This window comes from Taurulus bubalis (assembly GCF_910589615.1).
Source record: "Taurulus bubalis genome assembly, chromosome: 1".
Classification (NCBI taxonomy): Eukaryota; Metazoa; Chordata; class Actinopteri; order Perciformes; family Cottidae; genus Taurulus; species Taurulus bubalis.
The window spans coordinates 7,062,606-7,082,557 of NC_136589.1; the positions used below are offsets into that span (position 1 = coordinate 7,062,606).

The 19,952-nt window shown below is 43.5% G+C and overlaps 2 protein-coding genes across 2 annotated transcripts; one reads left to right on the forward strand and one right to left on the reverse strand.

Annotated features, from left to right (window-relative positions):
- Positions 1 to 219: 219 nt before the first annotated feature.
- Positions 220 to 3,010, reverse strand: rsad2 (radical S-adenosyl methionine domain containing 2; the record flags this gene model as incomplete). The annotated part of the gene is made up of 6 exons (XM_079221933.1): positions 220 to 534; positions 670 to 702; positions 1,610 to 1,759; positions 1,857 to 2,086; positions 2,404 to 2,565; positions 2,683 to 3,010. The coding sequence occupies 6 exons, from the start codon at positions 3,008 to 3,010 to the stop codon at positions 370 to 372; spliced, it is 1,068 nt and encodes a 355-aa protein (XP_079078059.1). The 3' UTR covers positions 220 to 369.
- Positions 3,011 to 3,710: 700 nt separating this feature from the next.
- On the forward strand, positions 3,711 to 7,861 carry cmpk2 (cytidine monophosphate (UMP-CMP) kinase 2, mitochondrial; the record flags this gene model as incomplete). The annotated part of the gene is made up of 5 exons (XM_079225091.1): positions 3,711 to 4,295; positions 4,635 to 4,749; positions 5,113 to 5,314; positions 5,511 to 5,744; positions 7,204 to 7,861. The coding sequence occupies 5 exons, from the start codon at positions 3,711 to 3,713 to the stop codon at positions 7,322 to 7,324; spliced, it is 1,257 nt and encodes a 418-aa protein (XP_079081217.1). The 3' UTR covers positions 7,325 to 7,861.
- Between the last annotated feature and the right edge of the window lie 12,091 nt (positions 7,862 to 19,952).

Below are 19,952 nucleotides of genomic sequence, written 5' to 3' on the forward strand. Positions count from 1 at the left end.
AGACTGGCCTTTAATTGAGCATAATGGAAGATAATTATTTTTACGAGACTTTAGGATGCTACTGACCAAAATAAAATGAAATAAAACACTTTTCATAATTATTTTTATGATAAATGTTTATTAAATCAGTGTCTAGAGAAATAAAATACTGTATACATACATATATATATATATATATATATATATATATATATATATATACAACAATATAGATCTATTTATTTATCAAAACAAGAAAGTGCAAACATTTCGACATCCATGAGAAGTGAGTTTTAAAAGTAACACATATACAGATACAAACACCATATACATTATCTGTGCGAACATAAATCTAGAAATCTACAGATAGATAGCTAGATGGATAGATTTTCACCACTCCAGCTTCATGTCGGCTTTGCTCCACACATATTTCCCTCCTCTTTTCAGAAACATCTTTTCATCAAAGCCACTAAAGCAAATGGCCTCCTTCACACCAACATCAAGGATGGACTTGGACGGGTCCTTTCGTCCCTCTCGGCAGTCCAGGAAACGCATCTGAAAAATGAAGAAAGAGTGAATCAGCTACACGTTTAAATGCTCATCAAATGTGGAAAGTTATGGAACAGTTAAAAAGGCAAACGATGGCGATCAAGAGTGTGTTTTGTCCTTAAACAATATACTGGTACTTACATATTCATCCAAGATCAGGTAGGAATTCCTCATCTGTGAAGACAAAGAAGATCACAAACGTCAGGTATGTCTAGGGCCTGGCCTGTTGTCACACTATTTACACGCTAACACCACTCCCAACAGAGAATGTCTGACAGAAATGTTCCAGTGTTATTTAAGATACAAGATGACGTGTCAAAAGGAGTCAGCCGGTTCGGGCATCTAATTTGGATGCCTCCGGTGCGCCTCCCATTAGAGGTTTTCCGGGCAATTTTCCAACTCGTAGGAGAACCCGGGGAAGACCCAGGACACGTTGGAGGGATTATATCTCCCAGCTGGCCTTGGAACGCCTCGGGATCCCCCAGAATGAGCTGGAAAGTGTTGCGGGTGAGAGGGAAGCCTGGGTCGGCCTGCCTGGGCCTGCTGCCACCGCGACCCGACCTCAGGTTAAGCGGATGATAATGGATGGATGATGGTCGGGCCTCAGTCCAATGAGCATGGCTGACATTTTACTTGACCACTGTGGTTGTATAACGATCTATTATTTGCACCCGGTTTGCAAATGGGAAAATAAACAATGGTCACAAAGCTGCTTGTGGTCAAATGCATTTGCTGTCATCCAAATATATCCACCAAGATGAAGATGGCAGAGTGCTTGATCAGGGCAGAAAGCAGGTATAATTGATTTGAATTGTCTTAATTGAATTGTATATCTATAATGTCGTAATAATGAGCATAGCATTACTTTGATATCATTGTACAATACAAACTCATGCTTCATTTCCACTCGTTCATTAAAATGTGACAGATTTTGGTGAGATTTGACTTCCTGTCGTGCTTTGAGGGATGTCACCTTATCTCAGTTTGAGAACTGTGTTGTACACTGTGTGTACAATGTTTGTGTAAGAAAGTGTATGGGTATAATGGAAACAAATAAACTGCCAACAATCTCCTCCCGTACCTTCTCATTGGACTCAGGAACCAGGCACGGGACGCTGCTGTGTCTTTCCAGGAAGTCCTGAAACAGCTCCTCGCTGATGACGAACCTCTCTGCCTCTCTCAGGGCTTTCTCTCCTGCATTTTCCCCGTCAATCAGCAGACACTGGAACACCTGAGCACAGGAAGCACGGGCACAGAGGGTGAGTGTGTGTGTGCCAAGATGATGTCACACACGCAAACATGCACCCACGCTCCCCGTCTGCCGTCACCTTCCAGCGGACTGGGTTAAGCTGGAGGATGTTCTCCGCCATGTCTTCGTCCACGTTGAAGGTGTTAATAACCGAGTTGATTTTGAACGCCACTTTGTACTGCTGGCACCAGATGCGGATCTTGTGGAGGTTGTCAACGTGGCTCTTCCTCCCCTGAGCTCTGCCAATCAGCTGGTTGGTGGCTTCATCAAAGCTGTCACAGGAGATGGCGAGGATGTCCAGGTCGTCACCTGGTAGAGAGAGAGAGAGAGAGAGAGAGAGAGAGAGAGAGAGAGGAAAAGAGAGAGAAAGAAAGAGAGAGAGAGAGAGTGAGAGGAAAAGAGAGAGAGAGGAGAGAGAGAAAGGGAGAGAGAGAGAAGGAAAGAGAGAGAGAAAGGGCAAGAGAGAGAGAGAGAAAATACTTTTTAGGATCATGCTTTAAATTTTGCTTATAGGTGCCAAATGCATTTTTTCTTCCTAGGTTAAAAATATGCTTTGAATGCAATATAATATTAAGTTAAGAAAACATAATTTGCCCTCAGTAGTTGAGAGTCATTTGGAGTTGTACCATATTTCTGGAACCATGTTTCTTTGATCATGCTCCCGTTGCTGACAATGCTGACACTCGGGAGCTGGAGGTCCTGTTTGCAGTACTGAACTAATTTCCCCAGAAATTCTCCTTTCTCGTGCAAGAAAGGCTCTCCTCCAGAGAAGTTGATCTTCTCCATGCCTAACAGAGAGAGCGATGAATTTAACTGCATGCAAGAGGTTTGACACATCACACATCATATATATATATATATATATATATACAGTATATACAATATGCTAATCTGTCAACATGTACCTGATGCCTTCAGGAGTTGGAGGCCCTTCTTGGCTTCGTCCAGAGGCAGGACGAAGGATGTCTTTGCAGTGTGGAAGCAAAATCCACATTTGTAATTACACTGGCGTGTGAAATGATAGTTGACACTTGTTGGGGTCATCGCATCTTGAGCTTTCTCTTGGCCCGCTCCTCTGTCAACTGGTGCAACGGGTGGTGATGTTCCCCATCCCCAGGCTTCAGGTGTCCAGTCACTAACTTTTAAAAAGACGCTCGCAAATACGTGGCGCACTTTGCTGATGCAGAGCTGCAGCAGCAGCAGCGGAGACGCGAGCACGGAAGAGAGTTGCATCTTCAAACTTGTGTGAACTTGTTGACGCCGACGCGCCTTAAATACGGGACTGCAGGGCAAACCTCAGAACCAGAAAGGAAAGTCGATCAGCTGAGCCACTCGACCAGTTTCTGTTTACTTTAAGTCGAAAACGAAACCCCGGGCGGGGCGAAATAGCGCGTCCATTATCTATTATACACATGAGTCCGCTGTGAAACAATGATAAGAATATCGGGTATTTGCTCTGATATGGATATAAGCAATATGTTATATGCTGTTAAATATAATGGTGCAGTTGTAGCATTTTGTTTGTGGGGGGGGGAGCGAAGCAGTCAAATGTATGTTTGTAAAGGGTTTCCATCTGACGTTTATTTATTTAATTAATTATATTATATATTTGCATTTATTTATTTTATTTATTTGTATTCCAACTTCTAAAAACGCCACCTGAGGAAGGGATCACCTGGCTAAAAGACGTCACAGGGCGACACCCAACACTGTGACCCAACCAGCGAGTATTTCTGGTTGTCTCACACTTTTCTATAAACACAACTTAGCAAGTGAAATGTTTACCAACTCGCCCCACCCGTCTGACGGCGGAGGCAAAGTTTCGTTTTCCCGGTGGAGCGCATGCAGTAACTTTTGTTTTCCCCAAACATAATGACGTCATCACAGCGACGCGACCTGATCTGAAACCCCACAACAGCCATCAGGCACAGAAATGGCACGGCGCGCTATGTCCCTTATTCCTCACTGGTCCTCCCGGATTCTCTCCGTGGAGCTGGATGGAGCACCCTTCTACTTTTCCACTCGAGAAAAGCACCTTGGAGAAGAAGCGCCGCGGGTGTTCAGGGAAGCGCAGAGCGACGCGAGGCTCTACTCCCTCCTGGTCTGCAGCGGCGACAAAATCAGACAGGCCAAGCTCCACGGGCAGCTGAAAGACGAACTGTTGCGAGAGCTGCCTCCAGAGTGCCATTTGTCTCCCATGTCCTCGTTTGTGCCAAATGTCAGGGATTCTCTCCTAAAGGGGTACTTTTTAAAAGATCATTCGGAGAGTTCATCCCCGACAGAGCGCCTTTTGAGAGATTTATCTCGGCACGATCCGGTGTTAGTGTGCTCATACTTGAAACGTGAGGACCTGTGGACTCAGCATCCGTGGTCTGGTGCAGACAGCCTAACCTCGGACATGGCAAAGGATTACTATGTGGTACCCTCAGACGCGCCAGAGTGTCATCCATCAACACTCAACATCATCAACTCTGATGTTTTCTACAGCTTTGAGGAGGCCTATGAAGTTCTAAACAAGGTTATTATATCTCTCACTATGACGTAGCCTGCCTGTTCAAGCAATTACAACAACACATTGTGTGGAGATATGACTTCACTTGCAAGACATGGCAAAGTGGCACGCCCTAGTGGTAGAAGAAGGTATAGCAGTGTGTCCCAAAGAGGCTCTTAATGCTTCCATTTATCTAGCAGTGCCAGGTGGCCCACAGTAATGTATGTGTGTGTGTGTGTGTGTGTGTGTGTGTGTGTGTGTGTGTGTGTGTGTGTGTGTGTTTGTGTTCGTGTTCATGCACACCACAGTCTATGACTCCCTCCTGCCTCCTCTCACAGCAGCAAACTGATTTTGTCTGTTTTGCAGTGCGGTGACATCATCCCAGAGGCGATGTCTGTGCTGGAGCTGCTGCCCAGCGGAGTGGTGGCCAGAAGTAAACCAGACTTCCCTGTTATTGTCATAGAGGGCCTGGATGCCACAGGTTAATACCATTACCTCATAAATAAATATGGGATCAGTTTGATGTATAGATGTCTCGCAATGATTGCCAGTTGTTCTCTGCTAAGGCCATTATCTGCCAGTGAGCTTCGCCTAATGGAATATCATGTATCATGACCTCAGGAAAGTTACAGCACTGTGAAAATGGTTTATTGAAGAGCTAGCTCATCTAATACTCTTCGCAAACCTCATGAAACCTCAACCATGTACAGGAGGTGGGATGGGAGTTATCCCTTATTACATTTGGAAAAGAAAAATATCATGAATTCTACTTTTTGTCCCCTGAAAACTCTCCCAAGCTTGTGTTTATTCGTTGTATGCGATTGATTCTTTCCTCCCATCACAGGTAAAACCACTCTGACTGAGTCTCTGAGGGATGCTCTCGGGGCGTCTCTTTTACGGTCCCCTCCCCAGTGCCTGTCCCCCATGAGGGCCTGCTTTGATCGGGAGCCACCCCTCATCCGCCGGGCCTTCTATGCTCTGGGGAACTACATCACAGCAGAACAAATAGGCCAGGAGGGCATGAAGACACCTGTCATCGTTGACAGGTAAAGACAGCTGCGATGTCGCAGGCGTTTGCCTGTTGTGTGACCTGTTTTGAGATAGTGGGGACAATGGACACATTCCACTGTGATCTAGACCTTCACTTCAATGTTAAACATCTCCTACCCCACCCGCGGGTTACCTGATCATCCATCAATCCATCGTTCACCTTTCAATCCGCCATCTATTATCTGTCCCTAGATTCTGGCACAGCACAGCGGCGTATGCCATTGCCACAGCAGTGAGCGGTCAAGTGTGCAACCTTCCAGCAGAGGGTTCGGAGGTTTACCGCTGGCCCAGTGACCTGCTCCAGCCCAGCCTGGTGGTCGTACTCACCCTGGACCCCGAGGAGAGGAAGAGGAGACTCAGCAACAGAGGTCAAGGAGAGACGGAAGAGGAGAAAGCGCTGGACCACAACCAGCTTTTCAGACTCAAGTGAGATATTTGAATTACATAGATATATCATATGTGTAGGATACATACATGTTTGAGTCATTTAAAATACGGGGTATTGCATTAACAATTTATCTACTAATTTCTTTGATTCATCGATTGATTGTTTTTTTCTACACAATGTCAGAAAATTGTGAAACATTCCCAAAAACTTAAGGTGATGAATTCAAATTGCTTGTTGTGTGCAACCAAAAGTCCCAAACCCAAATATATTCAATTTACACTCATACAAAAAAACGCTCAGTTTTGTGACCACATTTGACGTTTGATGTCTTATTATCAAAATAGTATTTAATTTAATTGACTCCTCATTTCATCACAAATACTGGGAATACTTTTCCTAAAGCGAGTGAAAGAAATAGTTTCTAATAAGTACACTTTCTAAAGATTCTTCAATTGGAGCAATGTTGTTAATACCACCAGAGTTACCATTAGAAAAAGCCTCATTCAATGAAACAGGTGCAATTACACTGAAACAACTATTTCATCAAAATTATCCACCTGTTTTTAGGAAAAATAAGGTTTTAAGACTGAAATGCATTAGATCATTACAACTGAAAACTTAAATAATTTAATACAATGTCATTTTTTGTTGTATTCATACAGTAACATGCAATTGTCAGTGTCTTTGAGATTGCATTAAACGCACACTATTAATCTGACTGAGGCCCAGTCTGGTAGTACTACTGTATGTTACACAGAGTGGGTGATGGCAGACAGAGAGAAAAAACACACAGTAGACACACTTAGCGGTGTGACATGTGTGGACAAATGTTCTGCAGTCTCTGATGAAAAAAGTTCTCTGAAAACATGAAACCACAGATAAGCTACAAACCGTACGGCACGTTCCACTGAGTCAGGTCCGCTCAGTCTTAGTCTGATCCATCAAACACTTAACAATCAATTGCTGTCCCGTGGGGGAAGCGGCTGATGAGAAAGAACAGGTGATTAGTTGCCGAGCTGTTGTGCTCCATTAAGCTGGTCAAAACTCGCAAGGCACTGCCTGCCCAGATAGTCGCTTCGCAGACAGGTCGATGGCTACTTTCATTCATCCTCCATCCTGACATAATGGCCTTTCCACACGGGACAGCCAGATGTTGGGCCAGCAGAATTAGAAAATGGTGGGAGTTGACTGTCTGCTGCTGAGAGAGTGAGAGATTCTGCAGACTTGGTCAATCATTATCGCAAGGACTATTCTTCATTGGTCTCAGGAAATGGCTGCGCTCTGAGCCATCTGCGCTGTTTCTCATACTAAATTTCTCACTCTCTCTTGTTGTGCATTTTTATCACTCTCCTCACTGTTCACCAACACTGTGAGCAGTCAAAATACTACAAAGTTGTTCTGAAAACAGATTATTCATTGTAATTTAAAGTGTCATCTGCTGTGTTTATACGCTCAATCTCTTCACTTGTTGACCAAGGTGTTTGTGTGTGTCTGCAGAGTGGAGACGGCTTACCAGAGGATCAGCGGCCCCACATTTGTCACTGTGGATGCTAGTCCTTCTGCAGACCAAGTGCTGCAGCAAGTGCTGCTTTTAATTAGGGCCAAATGCCACTTGTAAACAGTTTTCCATCTCCCCTGCTGTCGGCCAAGCATCAAGTGGGCGCAGTACCTCATTTCACCACTGGGTGCCAGTAAGGTGTTGTGAATGCACTGACTAGCAGGAGGAATTGTGGCCAGATTGGAGTGTGGAGAAGAGATTCTTTTCAGAATGAGGAAAGGTTGAATGGCCAGGGGTCAGAACTGCACGCTACTATCAGAAATACATATTCATGTAGACACACAAATGCATGCACTGATATTGACACACACACACAAACTATTGTGAAGAAGTGTGCACTTACAGTAACTGCTGATGTGACCTCTCAGAAATGAGACACAGTTCAGCCACACTTAGTTACTATCATTTGTATTTGGGCCGACACAGAAATGTATGGTAACATTTATATAAACAACAGTGAGTTAGATTTTTATTTAAACCCACGAAACCAATCTCAAAATATACAAAAGACTCACAAGAATGAAAACATTGAAAGACACATTCAGATAAAACATGTTAAAAAAAATCATATTTCAAATTAAAAGAAAATGAAACTAAGTATCTGTTTGGTGGTCTCTCCTTGAGTGAGCATGGCTTACATAAGCCTAAAAAGCTATACAAAATGTATGTGCTTACATAAGTACATATGAACTTTCTGTGAACACAAAGTTTTTGTTTTTTTTACAATATAAGAGTAATTTTTGCAGTGCACTGCAGATGGCAATTCCCTGTAGTTCAACAGTGTGATATTGACACAACTGATGCCACTTGTATTGATAACCCTTGTGGCTCACAGTGGAGCTGTAGAGCACACACCATGTCCTCATGGGCGCAGGCACTCACAAGTGTGCAGACATGAATGTACATTTACACTCCTACTTGGGTAAACAGACACACACACAAACCTGCACATTTACTAAGAGCATATACTGTGACTCATATAAACATATAGGGAGGAAATGTATATTTGGCCCATGTGATGGGAAGATTAATTGAAGGTTTTAGTAATTATGAGCTTGGCAAAGCTGCAGGCTGGAGAAGACAGAGTGACCCATCTCTTTTACTGTGATGCATCAGCAGAGCGCCCACCACTGCAGACCCTATTCATATGGCAATTAATGGAGCGCTGTATATCAATGTCATTCCAGTGCACCCCCACATAAATGCATGGATTACTCCTACTACCAATTACGGCAATCCAATGTTTTACTGAGTGGAGAGGTGCTGTGGATGCAAATCACAGCATTGCATGTAATCACATAAACTAAAATAAGTTGTCATTATGTTTATGGTGGATGGATTCCTACATGAGGTAAGTATCTCAGAAGGGTTTATTGAATTCATAGGCCCTCAGCTGCCGGGTGACCATGTGTATGTGCCGTATGACACAAAATGAATGTAGCACACAGCTGTGTGGAATTTTGATTGCTATTAACACAGTAGCCCCTCTCTCAAGAGAGTCCAACATGTATGAAGTAGGAGAGCAATGCAATTAGGCATTGCGCCATACATCATACCTGAATGCAAGGCTGTGTGTGCCTGTGGTGTCAGCCATATTTTCAAGTCAGATGTTATGCTTTGCTTTTCTTGGCAACGCGAAGTGAGTGGTAATATCATGCCATGACTGCCCCTAAACACTACTGTAATATGACGTTAATGACCCATAATCACAGCACATTACACATGCGCTGAAAGTGTTTTCTTTACATTTGTTTGCAGTGCTTTCCCATGTTGAAACATTAAGGAGCTGCTTTTGTCAGATAGCCAGGATATACTCAGGGGTCTTAACAATAACGACAACTCTCACACTGAATATTCGTGTTTGGAAGTTGAACCGTTGAACCGTTTGAGGGAAAAAAGTTACTAAATGCAATCTGCTTCCAATCTGTGACCTCACAACTGAAGTTACAAGATAAAAGTCCAAACTACATTTGTGGGGGGGAGGAGTTCATCCTTACACACATGTCCATACACACAAATATACAGTACACGTACACTATACACAGCACACATGCACACACACACCTTGCCCTGTATGGGGCCACTTTGCACTACACTCCTCAACTTCAATATTTCATCTGCACAACAGAGAAGCAGCAGCAGAGAGGAGGAAAGCCCTCCATGAAATAATTAAAGATCCAGCAGGGATGCAGCAGCACAGCAGCCGCCGTCCCATCCTAAGTAATAGATCAAATGAAAGCTGTCCCTCAGATCATTAATAATGAGTGTGGAGACTGAGGGGGTAGGGGTGGAAGGGAGGGCACAGGGCTGGTACAGGTTGGGGGAGGGCACCGGGGAAGCACACGGTGTTTTTATGTGTGCGTGTGTGTTAGGAGTGTGTTTGGGGGGAGGTCAGGGGGGCTGAATCGTAGTCTAGGTCCTTTGGCAAAGACCCCAGTGGGCCTCACTTGGCAGCCACATGAAGCGGCATGGCAAGAGGAGTCATGCATATGATCTGGCACCAAGTGTCAGCCAAACACTAAAGACCCATACAGCAATATCTATATACATCCCCTGTCAAGTAAACAGCATTTTACACAGTGAATAAGCAGGTTAGCAGGGGCTAATAATGCTCCCTGTAATCAGTGGGGCCTCAGAGCGGTAGCGGGATATGATCGTGGATTTTTGGGAGAGCTGAGTTAGCTAGACAGGCAGGGATGGGCTGTCTGCATTGGGGGAGGGGGGATAAAAGAGGGAAGAGAAAAGAAGCCGAGGGGAAGGCTGGAAAAGGTGGAGAGGATGGTGGATAGGGGGGGTAAGAGTGAAGGGAGATGTTGCGGATGCTCATCTGTGAGCTCAAGTCCCTCCAGATTCCTCCAGCTGGCAGATACAACGTATTTCCCAAACACCATCCTCACCCCCAAATACAGTATGTAGCATTCCCTTAAGCAGCTTCAAATACCATCTGAGGTCTTTTCTAAATATTCACCAGCCTCCTTAACATCCTGCCAGGGTGGGTGTGTAAAGGCATTACACCAAATTGGATTAGTAAAATCAGATTAAAACAGAGTGACTGTAAAAACAAAATTCCCAATTGTGTTAAGAAGGGCATTCACAACCCAAGATTGGAATAGCCTGCTCAAGTAACATCATATATTAAAGACGTTGAAACAAGATTGAAAGGAAACAATCATATTATATTGAGGTTTAGTAATCCAGGAGACTCAATGGAAGTACATGATCACAATTACAATGTCTCACCCTTCTTGACCCACACACAATTATATCCAACTATCCCAACCTTCTCTCCAACCTCATTCCCTCTCACACACATGAACCCACCATGCACGCACAGCACCACCTCTGAACACAGCAGGTGGTAGCAGACACCCCAGCCCCATTCTCTGTGAATGACGTGTGGTGGGATGAAAAAACACGAAGAGTGTAGGAGTTGAACTGATCGGTGGTGAAATGTTTGTCAAAAAGCATGCAGCAAAGCTCAGCATGTGGAGAAAAAGGCAAAAGCGAGGCAGAGATGGGGGGAATTACTTCGTAAAAAAGGTTTAGAAAATATCCCATCAAAAACATGTATAATTCAACAGCTTTTCATCACCATGCTCACCCTTTGTCATGGTGTGCGAATACTTATTTGCGGGGGAAAAGACAGCATCTCTGCCGATCGGTGCAGGTATTAGGCACAGCAGGCTGTATATTCAGGATGCCATTATATATTCAGGTTGTGCTTATTTTCTGATGTTTTCCGAGGATAGGTGCTGCATAGTCTGTGATGATTGCATGAAACCTCACCAGTTTTGCCTGGCGGCTGTTGGGGAGGCTTCACCAGGAACGGTTAAATATTTAAACACTGCTGTGAGATCTCATTAAAAACGGCACATCAGCCCCCATAAGGCCCCTACAGCACTCCCTCACACACTCCCCGAAAACCCAGTTAGAACCCGGTGGAGTGTGACAAAACAGTTATTGTCTATTTACTGTGGAGAGCTTGTGATAAATCATCATATCCTGTCAAATAAGGCAGCTGGCAGTAGTGTTGACAAGTGGTAAGTCGTCATATGAGGGTAGAACATGATTGAGAATTCAGTTCTGTTTTGACAGCTGCAAACACACAGAAATATGCCAAAAACAAAACAACATGACAGCTAGACCAGACTAATATTTCCATAACACACATATGAAACAAGACAGAGAACAAACTTTGGCTCTCTGGAGTCTTCTTGCCTTCTCACAAAATCTGGGCAATTAATTCCAACTCTATTGTTTGGGGCTTCCCTATTTTTAGCCTGGCTGCCCTCTCAAATAAATTGATTTCCTGTGGCGAACTTGGAATGTTCCTTGTGTGCCATGTTTTTTTTTTTCCCCCTCCTCCAAACACACAAATACCGTCCTTCTTCCCCCAGAGGAATAAATCAAAGGCAACACTGCCAAGTTATATGCAGCTGAGTATGTGTGTGTGCATCTCTTTTTATACTTGGAAATGGTTTATTTTTGTTTCAGTTCCATTAATGCTTAGGCATGTCTCCGACTTCATCTGGCATCAGCAGACAGCCGAGAAGCTACTTGCTCCACAGACAAGTGGCCGACTGACTCAAAACACCTAAACTGAGTCCCTCCCTCTGTCTATCTCTGGTCTTACTCTTTGATTTCATCTCCCATGAGACAGAGGTCTGCTTTTTGTGGTCTCTACCACAAAACTAATGGCTGGGTCAAAACAGACTAAGCTCTCAGATCGCAAGCAGATATTTAAACACAGTGCACTACACACAAATAAAAGTAGAGCAACTTGATCCTGGATTCTTGTAATGGTGTCGGGGGAGCCCCTGGTCTTTGATGAGCACTACTAAAGACAGATGCATGGCGGTCGGGGGAAGCTGCGCTCGCAAGGAAAGAAGAAATTACAATGCAGACTGACAAAGAAAGTGAGGAATATGAATCATTAAGCAGAGCAAATGTTTGCTCAACTTCAGTGGGACAACTCTGTAAATGTGCATCGTGTACATACTGTCATATATCAAATGACTTTGTGCTGTTAACTCAGTGCACCAAATGCTTGCTGAAGTTGAGGGTGCATTGTGAATTCATGAGTGCATTTTGTTCAACCAGATGACCAGGGATTTGGTGTGGCTTACGTTTCAATTTCGGTTGTCACATATTGCCGTATGAGAGGTAAAGGATTGTAAATAAGGCCGTTGGGGTGTGAAAACAGATAGCGATGGAGAGAGACGAGGAGGGAGGGAGGCAGAGACACAAATGAGAGAAACAGTACCACTAGATCCCAATTCCTTATCCTGACTAAGCCATCTGAATCCCTCTACACCCATTTAGCTGGCTCACTCTATGCCTCTCCTGTGAGAGAGACGAGGCATTTGCCTACTTTACAGTCTCCTCACTGCACCTCAGATATTTTTTAGTTTATCAGCGCTCATCTCCATAATCAACACCATATACCCGGCAGCCTACAGGGGGGACTGCGAGCCAACAGGGGAAAAGGATTCACTCTGGCTTTAGCTTCCAACTCTTTCCACAAGTCACTCCTCCTGCTGTCTAAATAGAGTTTAGCCAGCAGTCCTCAGGGCCTGATATATACTGTATGTTTCCACAAGTCGCATACTTACTCACTTTGAAGCACTATGTCCATCTCTGTTCGGAAAAATGTAGGAACCAAGCCTTTGGTCAACCATGTGTAGAATACAATATGGAGAATGGATAATATTGTTAAAGCTTTCATGGTTTACTACATCTGTATTTGAGGCCGTTAAAACATACAAAACAAAGTCAACTGCTTGAGCCTCCGATGATGTACGGTGCCATGACAGAAACATAAGAAAACATCACTTTTAGGAAACAAGACTTGAAGATAGAAACAGCTCCACACAGGCGAAACCCTGCTGTAAAGAGGTGAACTAAAACCGCACCAGTGACACAAAAAGAAGAAAAAGCATCTTGCCTTCCAAACACCCTCTACAGAGCCAGGTGATGATGTAGCTGGCTCGAGCCTGGCTGGAGCAGTTATCCATCTCACCCTGTGCTGCCAGCTGTCAGAGTACACAGCTCCAGCTAGCCGCCAGTGGCAGGTGTAATCAATATGGACTCCACAGAGAGTTGCACTACCAGAGGCCAGTCTCCACTCTCTAACCCATCTCTGTCTCTCCAGGGGAAACAGTAGGCAGGCGGGCAGGGAGAGTACGTTTGATGTCTCCTCCGGGCCAAGATGGAGCAGCCTACTATAGCTCTGTAGCATGGGAGATGATTAATGCTGCTGATCAGATGCACCATCATGTTTGAGTTAGACTGAGGTGGGTTGTGCTTCTCCCAAAAAAGTTGTCTTGTTAGAAATACTATAGGAAACAACTGTTACAGTGCCTATAAAGAACAAGCTTAAGCATGGGTTGATTTAGTCAAAGACTGAGCGGGACAGTGGGGGGTCTGGGTGGAAATGTCTTTATTTCTGTAAAGGAAAACTACATTTAGGTACAAGGGTGAAAATGAAAAAATGTAGACATATAATAATTGCAATATGGCTCTGTGTCACTTCAAATATGTTTTTCCCTTCTGGAATTCGACTTCTCATTTAGGGGGTGCTTGACTTCCCCAAAACAAAACATGCAACGCTACAAAAAGTGTAGCAATATTCCAAACACAGATAACATGGATGACAGGATGGCACAGGCAGTAATATTGTGATGGTTTAAAGTTTGCGCTTGCACTTCATTTAATATTAATATATACACTGTATAGTACGGATGGTAGCAATATATGGTGAAAACAGTATACACTTATTAAAAATTAATGATGCTGTCAAGTGTGTAGGAGTTTTGAATGATGCATCATTAACAGTAATTTGAGAGAAGGACAGGCTGTCTGATGAACACACACACACACACACACACACACACACACACACACGCACACACACAGTAGTGCCCCTGAAGGTATTCACTTCTCCACCTAAACTAATGTGCTCTCAAAGCAGAGCAACTGAGAAGAATAAACAGTGAATTTAAAATGATCTTTCATTTTAATGACTTGTTGTTGTCTTTAAAAAATCATTTTCTGAAATGTGTTCAGGGGATCTGTGGAGGAGTCAGCTAATTTAAAATAGTGTAGATCTTGCCCGAAGACAGAAATCGTATGTATTTGCATGTACTATGCATTTTCTTCAGCATATTGCACTCCATATGCAGTTATAGAAGCACTTACGGGGGTGAAATATTTAGGTAAGAGAGCTGGGATTTCTTTTACAAATTCTAGTATCTCAGAGGCATTTGTCCTGTAATTACTACATTCTTGATTTTGCTGTTTAGCAAGAAAGTAGCTTCTGTTTGTTCTTTAATTTAGTTTATATTTAACACCTAAAGTGTGGCAACACTTTGAGTTTTAAGGGCAACTTTATAGTTTATTTGCAGAGCAAGTGAAGCTATTGTGTTGTATTATATCGCAATGACCCTGCAATCCAAAAAAGCATGAAACAAATGGTATTAGTTCAAAATCAATTGAGGGCTAAAGTGTGACTGGTAAATCACAAAAACACATGACAAAGGCTGACCTCTGGGTTACCCTGAAGGAAGTCTAGCAACAAAAGGCCAATATACTTTTGCAAGGTTAGGCCTATCTTACACACACACACACACACACACACACACACACACACACACACACACACACACACACACACACACACACACACACACACACGTTCATTACAGCCATTCCATTCTGAAGTAGTGGAATTGGAAAACAGTTTAACGTAAAGGCGTAGTAATCTTGTGTGAGACGACTGACCATCAAACTATTTTTAATATGTAATCAAAACCATTTCGAGATCAACACTCCCACACTGAGGTAGCACATGGATACTCGCCAATAGGCAAGTAACTGAAACACCCTAAGGGTGTTAAAGTCGTGGTGTGATTAATATGCGCAGTGCAGCATTTTAATTTGAAAAGTCACCGGTCCATTAGATTTCTCTGTTACAGCCATGTCAGCCCAGTATTGCTCTCCAGGAAAATCTGACACCATGTTATTCGGCCAAAAACCCTCTCTTGTCTGTGCCTCTGTCTCTTCACATGTTTTTCTTGAATCTCTAGTTGTATCTAAACCCTTTCTCTGTCTCTCTCACCCCCTCTCATCTCATCATTCTTTATTTCCTGACTTGCTGTACAGGACCCCGTGAAAGTATCAGCAGGGAGAAGCAGCCAAAAAGCAATGGATTTACTGCGTGCTTTGGCTCGGTCGCAGAGAGAGAGGAGCAGAGGGGAACAGGGATGAAGAGAGGTGAAATCAAATGGTGGGAAATTAGACGGAAAATGATCTATTTTACAAAGAAAGAAAATGTTCTTTTACAGTCTGATGCTTGGGAGAAAAATATTGGGAAATGATATTGTGTGTAGATTCTGTCGTTAAATCCAAGCCAAAGTGGAGTTCATTAAATCTGATGTCAGAAACCTCACTTGAAATTGAAATCTCCAGTTTACTCTGATATGAGAACTTGAAACTAATTAATCTCATAACATCCACAGCACTGATCCAACAGTTGATGGCAGGCCCCTACACTGATCTACAGAGTGAAGAGGAAAACATCTACACTGTGGCTGCGTGCTTGGTACGTGTCTTTCTATCACTTTCACTCCTCTCCTCCCACACTCCCTCTCCTCTTTCCCCCTGACCTCGATTTTCTGCCCTCCTAAACGACTGATCCTTTCCCCTGACCTCAAACTAGTCTGACTGCTCTGAGAATGATGGATTGGTGCAACACGGTGGCCCATTTAAAGTTAAGTCCTCTACTTTACAGCATGTCTGATGCAATGAAGCGCTACGCCTTGCAGTGTGCAAGTGTGTCAGCTACATGCAAACAACACGACTCAAAGCCGCTGAAGTTTATTTAAAATTCAGACAGTATTTATCGGGTGATATTCACAAGCTGTTATTATACGGCATTAAGAAGGCCATCAGTTGGATATACTTCAAGGAGAATGTGTTGTTGCAGCCTGTAGCAGAATCCTAAACTTGATGTCTCTTATTACTTCTAACAATTGTTTGAAAGCAGAGAGGCAGAGTTCACACCTGTTCACATGGCATAAAAAGGCTTACTGCAGGGCTGTTCCTGACTCTAATGTTTATACCATCCTCCTCCTCGTCCCCACAGGCCACTGAAAACACTGTGGATTATTTAATAGTGCTGTATACTGATGGCAGGCTACAGTTTCACTGCCACTTTATGATCTAAAGCTGGGAAAGCTATCTTTCAGCTGAAAAGATGGGGAATGCACGAGAAGGTAGCATCAGTCATTGCCGCACAGTCGCTATAGTTCCTTATTCTGTTCTGAGGTGTACACAAGTCACGGGGCAAGACAACCTCTCTGTGTACATTACATCTACGTCTGCAGATAAATTGGTCGGAGCTTGGCCGGAGATTGCTTTGATTTATGGCGTAATTACAGCGTTTTGTTGCAGCATTGATATGCCCGGCTGTCTGTGCCTGGGTTCTTCTGTATGGTTAATAACAATGAAGCTGTCAGGTCTCAGAGGCAAGCAGACAGGTCTGATGTTACCAGTGGTATGATGTGTGTGGTGGCATATCTCATGTAGCAACCACAAGTCATATAGGCATGTTCTATTACACTGCAGTCTCCAGTATGTCTGAGCATCCCGGGCTGAGAGAGTAATCAGATAAGATAATGTAGTCAGGAGAGAGAGAGAGAGAAAGAGAGAGTAGTGACTATAACACTCAGTTTCAGAATGGTAGTGCATCCCTGGGAGGGACGATCTATCACTCTCAACACTCACACTCACACACAAAGTTGAGCAGCAGAGACGAGGCTGTAAGTGTTCGTCGCAGACAGTGAGGATGTTTATAAAGCTACCGGGCTCAGTGCATCTTTCAGGTTGCATTATGGGTACTATCTAATTGGTGCTGGTGGAGGCAGAGGTGGGCCTCATTGGAGGTTCAAGCAGAGGCTAGCAGCCTCCTAGCATCTCAGCAGCTCGTATTTCACTGTGCTCAGTGTGCTATTATACACACACACGCGGAAAAATGCCAATATACCTGCACACTTGCATATTCCCATGTAACACTGTATAATGGTTATGCAGGGACACCACAGGCACAAACACACAAACTGATTCACACTATTCTTGACTAGGCATGTGCAAAGATGCACATGTGGTCACTGCAATACACACACACACACACACACACACATGCGTGCACACACACACACATACACACACACATACATGCACACAAAAACACTCAGACTTCCAAATTCCTTCCATTGCACTTCAGTGATTTAATGTAATGTGCTTTTCTCCATCAAGAAGATGTGAGCCAATCTCTTTTTAATTGAGTTACTTTTTAGTTAACAAACTTGAATCAGTGTTCTTTACTGTGGAGTTTAAAAATAGGATTTTGAAATAGGATTTTGATACTATATCAAATGTGTTTGGCATTTTAGTTCTATTTAACAGCACTTACTTACTGGCTGACAACATATAAGATCATTTGTTGCATTCAATAGCTGAAAGAAATGTTTCAATATGCAGATTTCAAGCCTTTTTTTCTTTACCTTAAACTATTTTCAATTATATAATACAGCTAACAATAAAGAGTCAATATCCCATCATCAACAGAGGATGATAAACAGCACGTTAACATGTTGTTCTTTAGAACATGTTTCAGGCCTATCATATTGCATTTTAACAACCCTGACTGTGGAATATTAGGAATGGATGCTGTTTCAGCTCCTCCAGTCAAAGTTCTCAGAGGTGCTTTGGACCCTACGTTCATTCACTATCGTGAGACTTTGACTGTTTGCGTCTAAAACTCGGGTGGGAACACGATCGGTGAATATGGTTCAGTCAGCACGATTGCACTCAGATAACTCCTTAAAAAAAGCTTTCTGTCGGCGTCTAAAAACCAGAACAATACAACAGTTTCTTCTGCTTCTTCCTGCTGAACTCATGGATAGATGGCTAAATACAGTGATTTTATATTAATATGGACACTTTTCTTTTGTCAGCATACATTATAAATGATGGTTTGATTGTGGGCTATCACAGCTACTGTACTTGCCAACCCAGTGATCCCTGGACTGCTGAATAAGCCACTTGAACACAAAACTCTTTCATGCTTGTGAACTCATACAACAGACACAGAAATATAAGAACGGAGAGCAGGAGGCAATACAAATAGGCTCTTACTGTTGCAATTACGGTATGTGAAAAAGGGCCACAATGTCTGCAAGATAATGGTCATATGACAGCATTTTAGAAAAGCTTCATTTTCCCAGTCCATGAAAGACCAACTTTTTCAAATGGATCCACTCGTATGATCACTTTGGGAAAACTCAGTTTTCAGAGGCAGGAAGTGCAAATAGAAGCCCAAATGAGAGAAATAAGCTGAGGCTAAAGCACATACATTACACTAATATACCTCTGTCTGTGTCTCCCCTACTCTCGCTGTCTCTTTTCACTCAGATCCTTTGACTGTCGTGATTTAACTTCCACTAGACACGGGTGAGGTTATTTTTCTTTTGCATCAAATATCCACTGCCCTTGACCCCCCTTTCCTTTCTCCCCACCAGCCAGAACTCTGCTCTATAGTGCGAAGTGGCCAGCTCCGTCTGATCACTGGGCTGAGCAGCAGATCCCACTGCGAGAGACTTGAGGGGCTCGACTGTGTGATTAAGCAAGCCTTGGTTCCACCAGAGGGCCACCGGAGCAGATGTTCTCATTAAAAATGCAGGCTCTGTGAGCGAAGGAGATTGCCTTGTTCCAGGCAGAACCTGGCCGGAGGTTTAAAGCTCTCATTCCTCTCACTTGTAAGGCCAGCCAAGTTTCAGTGCCTGTACACCCTTTAAGCAATGTGGCAACCACAAAATATGAATTATTCCAACAGCATCGTACGATCTTGGGTTATTCTCTTTAGTTTGCTGTTAAAAGGAAAAGAGCGGATCGGTGTTAAAAATGTAATTTAAACCGTAAAGCTTGTGGTTTTTGAGGCTTTACACTGATTCTGCCATCGCTGTTTTTCAGATCTCAGCTGGGTGTATTTGTTGAACATCTCATTTGGTGAATGAAGAAGAGAGAAGCAAACATTTTCGCATGTTCAGCTCAGTAATAAAGTGCAGACTATGACCACTCTGGGTTTTGGAGCTTAAAAACAACCTGATGATGACAGCTTGGGATATTCCATCCATCCAGCTGGCACCTATCGGAGCCTGGTACGATTAACATAACACTACAGAGCACTAAAGAGTGATGTAGCACTCCAGAGGGTACAGCTACACCTACAGGACACAGCTGGTTAATAGATTCAGGGGAATCCATCAAAGGCTTGTGTAAACCAACAGTGAGACGGCAGCGGTCTAACTTCTTTGTTGAACTCTGAGGATAAACCCCGGGCATTAAATATTGTCAACACAGACACAGTTTGGCTTAAAATGCTAAAGATGTTGTAAAGTTAAAGGGGGATTTGTGTGGTCTGGAGGGGCATTCTGGTTTTCATCAAACAACAATTGCCGGGCTGGGGGTTCGATGCTGGGGTTACGTGAGAATGTGTACGTCAGTGTGAGTGTGTTGATGTGCGCGTACAGATGCATACTCTGCACATGGCTGTATGTGGGAGGAAAGGTTACTGATGGATTATAGCCCTCACCTTTGAGGTTGACCCCATTACTGCCCTTCACCCTCC